General features: G+C 48.7%; 1 protein-coding gene across 1 annotated transcript; it reads left to right on the forward strand.

Annotated features, from left to right (window-relative positions):
- Window positions 1–1,202: 1,202 nt before the first annotated feature.
- TRV_00792 (uncharacterized protein) lies at window positions 1,203–2,453 on the forward strand (the record flags this gene model as incomplete). Its single annotated transcript, XM_003024942.1, has 1 exon — window positions 1,203–2,453. A coding segment is annotated over one exon (1,251 nt), but the record flags the coding sequence as incomplete, so codon positions are not given.
- Window positions 2,454–3,720: the final 1,267 nt, after the last annotated feature.

The raw sequence follows: 3,720 nt of genomic DNA on the forward strand, positions 1-3,720 counted from the left end.
CAAGTCACTACAATCCCTCTTTTTCCTCCTATATGGCCTATATATCGAAGGATCTGGCGGCAGATATCGGGCCTGTGGCATCGTCTCTGCTCAATTGGGCCCTGCCAAACAGCTTCGACTGTTTCCATCACCCGTCTTCTGCCCCTGAATGCCTTTCCAACATCTCTCTCCCGTTGAACCTTCAGCAAACACCAGCAGCCTTCGACCTAGGCCTCTCTGCTCTTTCCCCCCGTTGCTCTGCAGCTTGCATATCTCACATACTTTACTTTGGTCCCCCGGAAAATCACTACCTGGAAAAGTGGTAGATGATGTGTTACACGGACATTAATATTTGTTGATTCACTATAAAGGCTAACATATGAACTCTGTTTTTCTCCTCCTGTCTTCTAGGAATCTTCCGTCCGTCTGTCTGTCTGTCAAGCGAACATTCCCTCTCCTTTACGACTGTCGTCTAGTCGTCTCGGAGCAGCCCTGCCTGGTGTCGTCGAACAGTGGAGACGTTAGCTCGTTGTTCACTGGTCCACACCACCACCACCACACCTCCCTCTTCGTCGAAGCAAGATCTCGTCCGTCTTTCTTCACCTCGCTGTCGACTTAGATGCTGTGAGGTCCGTCGGATAGGGTTGTTATATACCCAGCCATACATCGCCAAACTGGGTACTTAAGACACCTTTCCCCTCCCCCGTCGTTGAATCAGCCACCTGAGACAACTCCCTCCCATACCTATATACAACAACACATCAACATATACACCTCTACGGAAAAGGGAGAAAAGCTAACAGATGATAGCGTTTGTTCAAACTTCATATTTCGGTCTTCGACCGTTTTCAACGGCACAGATTATTGTCTGTGTCTGACTTTCTTTAATATTCCCCCCCTACTAATACTTTTACGCTCCTTAATTTGCATTTTTCGCCTCAACGACTGTCCCTCTCTTGAAAAACCCCCCTCGTCGTAACATAGTTTGCTAGAGCTTAGCAAGACCACACGCCACTCATTTTCATCTCGCTGGAAGTTACGCGGAGCGTCCCTTGAAATTCTTCCTGCGAGAAACCAAAAGTTCTAGTGCTCTTTCACGCTCTCCGGAGACCGAGCCAATCCAAATAAGCCCATCCAACATGGCATACCAACGCTGTCAGACTACGACTTACCAGCCGTGCGATAGCTACTTCGTCGAGAGCTACGATCAAGACTATGTACAGCCTCAAGTGCATCATCAACAGCCACAGCCGCAGCACCCGCAGCAGTCACAACAGCCTCAATCCCATGTGAACCCACGGGAACATGCTCGGCTACTGGCCCGGGAGCGTCAGTATGCAATTGCTGATCAGATGTCACGCATGGCTACGGACGAGTATCAGGAGGACATCTTGGCGCACATGCATGCAATGGACACGGCCACCCAACCCGATGTCGACTCCATAGACATCCAGACCGAGATCCAATGGTTTATGCGGCCATACCTGCTCGACTTCCTCATCGAAGCCCACGCTGCCTTCCAGCTGCTGCCAGCTACCTTGTTCTTGACCGTTAACCTGCTTGACAGATACTGCTCAAAAAGAGTCGTGTACAAGAGACACTATCAGCTGGTTGGATGTGCGGCTCTGCTTATTGCTGCCAAGTACGGTGATAAGAAGGATCGTGTCCCCACAATCAAGGAACTCAAGTCCATGTGCTGTTCGCTGTACGATGACGACATGTTTATTCAGATGGAGTGGCACGTCCTGCAGACATTGGGCTGGTCAATTGGCCACCCAACCGTCGACAGCTTCCTGCAGAACGCCGTGGTCGATACACCCTACGATCCCGAGGTCGAGCATCTCGCCTTGTACATTGCCGAGATTTCCCTGTTCCACCGTGACTTTGTCTCCAAGCTGTCGTCCGACATCGCCAGAGCCTCGCTTGCTCTGTCCCGCTGCATCCTCAACAGACCACAGGCCCCGCAGTCCGATTGGGCATCCAACTACGACTCGCTAACGCTAGTGAGCCTCTCGCAGTACCTTCAGAAACCGTCGCACGTTCTGACCCGGAAGTACTCGTCGGCTCACTACTCCCGTGCGTCCAAGCTTCTAGAACAGTTCCTTGCCCGCCAGGAGTCCCTGAACAAGTCGTACAACCCTCCTACTCCTCCAAACGATCGTATGTGCGAGTCCAAAGCTCCATACGAAAATGAGGCTGGGCTGGCTACTCCACAAAAGACACAATACCCAGCCGTATCACATGGCTACATCACGCCACCCATTACTCCGGAGAACGATGCATTTGGTGTGCCAGGAAATCCCAACGTGGCCAAGGATGGAAGCACAATGCTCTACAACTGCCCACCCTCGCCCACACCAGCGCCTACCATGCAGTATACAGCACAACATTACGAAATGACAGACGCTTCCGCCTACTCGCATCATCGGCTCTTCCCACAACCACCGGCACAAACTTTCAATCCTGTGTTCTAGGTCTACGAACACAACAAATGGTCACCATGGTAACTCAAAAGAGGATACCTGCTCGGCCCGGTCCGACTGGGCTCCCGGCCCTGCTACATCGGACCGGATTTATTATTTCTCCTTACACGCTTACATAATCACACTTGAGCTAAGGAGGAGTGATAGTTGATACCCCTATTCTGCCGGCTGGTTGGAAGTTCACCCCTTTTTATCTACTCGGCGTCGACGGTGAATTTGAAGATGCAGGCTCTAAGCTCTTGCCTATGCTCACTTCAATTTCATCCTCTTGCTACAAAACTATGGTCGAAAATCGGGGACTTGTTCAACTACCGCTCACGAACAAGCAAACATCACCCTTCCCCTCTCCCCCATACCAGATATCTCCTGTTTATTCTAGCTTTTATTCCCAAATCTAAAAACGGTTTCCAAGTAAGATTCCGAGTCAGTTTTGTTTTTTTTCCCTATATTTCCTATGTTCTGCATCTCATAAGTCGTTTTTATCATTAGTACCATTTTATTGCCTCTTTTTTTTGTTCTATTCTGCATTGCAAGCGTGATTCATCTGAATGCTCTATTTCGAAATCAGCTGTTTCCAGCCCTTGTACCATGTCAACTACTCTCTCTTGCGAGCTAACCTCCCTTTTTCCCCCATGCTTTGCAAGTTTGCCGATATTTGTCTGAAGCGTTCCGCATCTCTGTCTTGTCAGTCTCTGTCTCTCTTTACAGCTGCCAAGCAAACTCACTGTTGTTTCCATCCTTTCTCAGCACAGATCATCTGGTTCGGCTCCTTTCTCTCCTTTTTTTTCATTTCCGTCATCTTCTTTCTTTGACTCTTTTGCATTAAACCCTGTGTGAGTAAGTGTGGGATCTATTGCTTTCCTTTTTGCCCTGTTATTTTCTTTCTTCCTTTTTTTCATTGTCTGATGCATTCTTAATACTGTTTTTGTATACCCCTATATACCCCTTATTCTCAACGCTGTTCTTGTTTATTGCAATGGTCCCTTTTCCAACAAATACCCCGGTGACCGCAACAAGCTGTGGAGAGATATTTCGAAAAAGGAGGAAGAATACAAAAAAAAAGCAGAAAGAAAGAAGAAAATTGTTGAGGGGTTGAGGAGAGCTTTCTAACGGACTTCTACTACTTAATACCTGCAGAAACACAGGGGACGAAAAGAGGCGAGATTGAGATCCAGAAGTGAGAGCAAGTTGAGCTGTTTGTCATTTGTACCAATTGATCGAGTTCGAAGGAGAAAGGAAAAGGGTCGCCTCCCCCTCG

This window comes from Trichophyton verrucosum (assembly GCF_000151505.1).
Source record: "Trichophyton verrucosum HKI 0517 chromosome Unknown contig00082_1.f1.exp, whole genome shotgun sequence".
Taxonomy (NCBI): domain Eukaryota; kingdom Fungi; phylum Ascomycota; class Eurotiomycetes; order Onygenales; family Arthrodermataceae; genus Trichophyton; species Trichophyton verrucosum.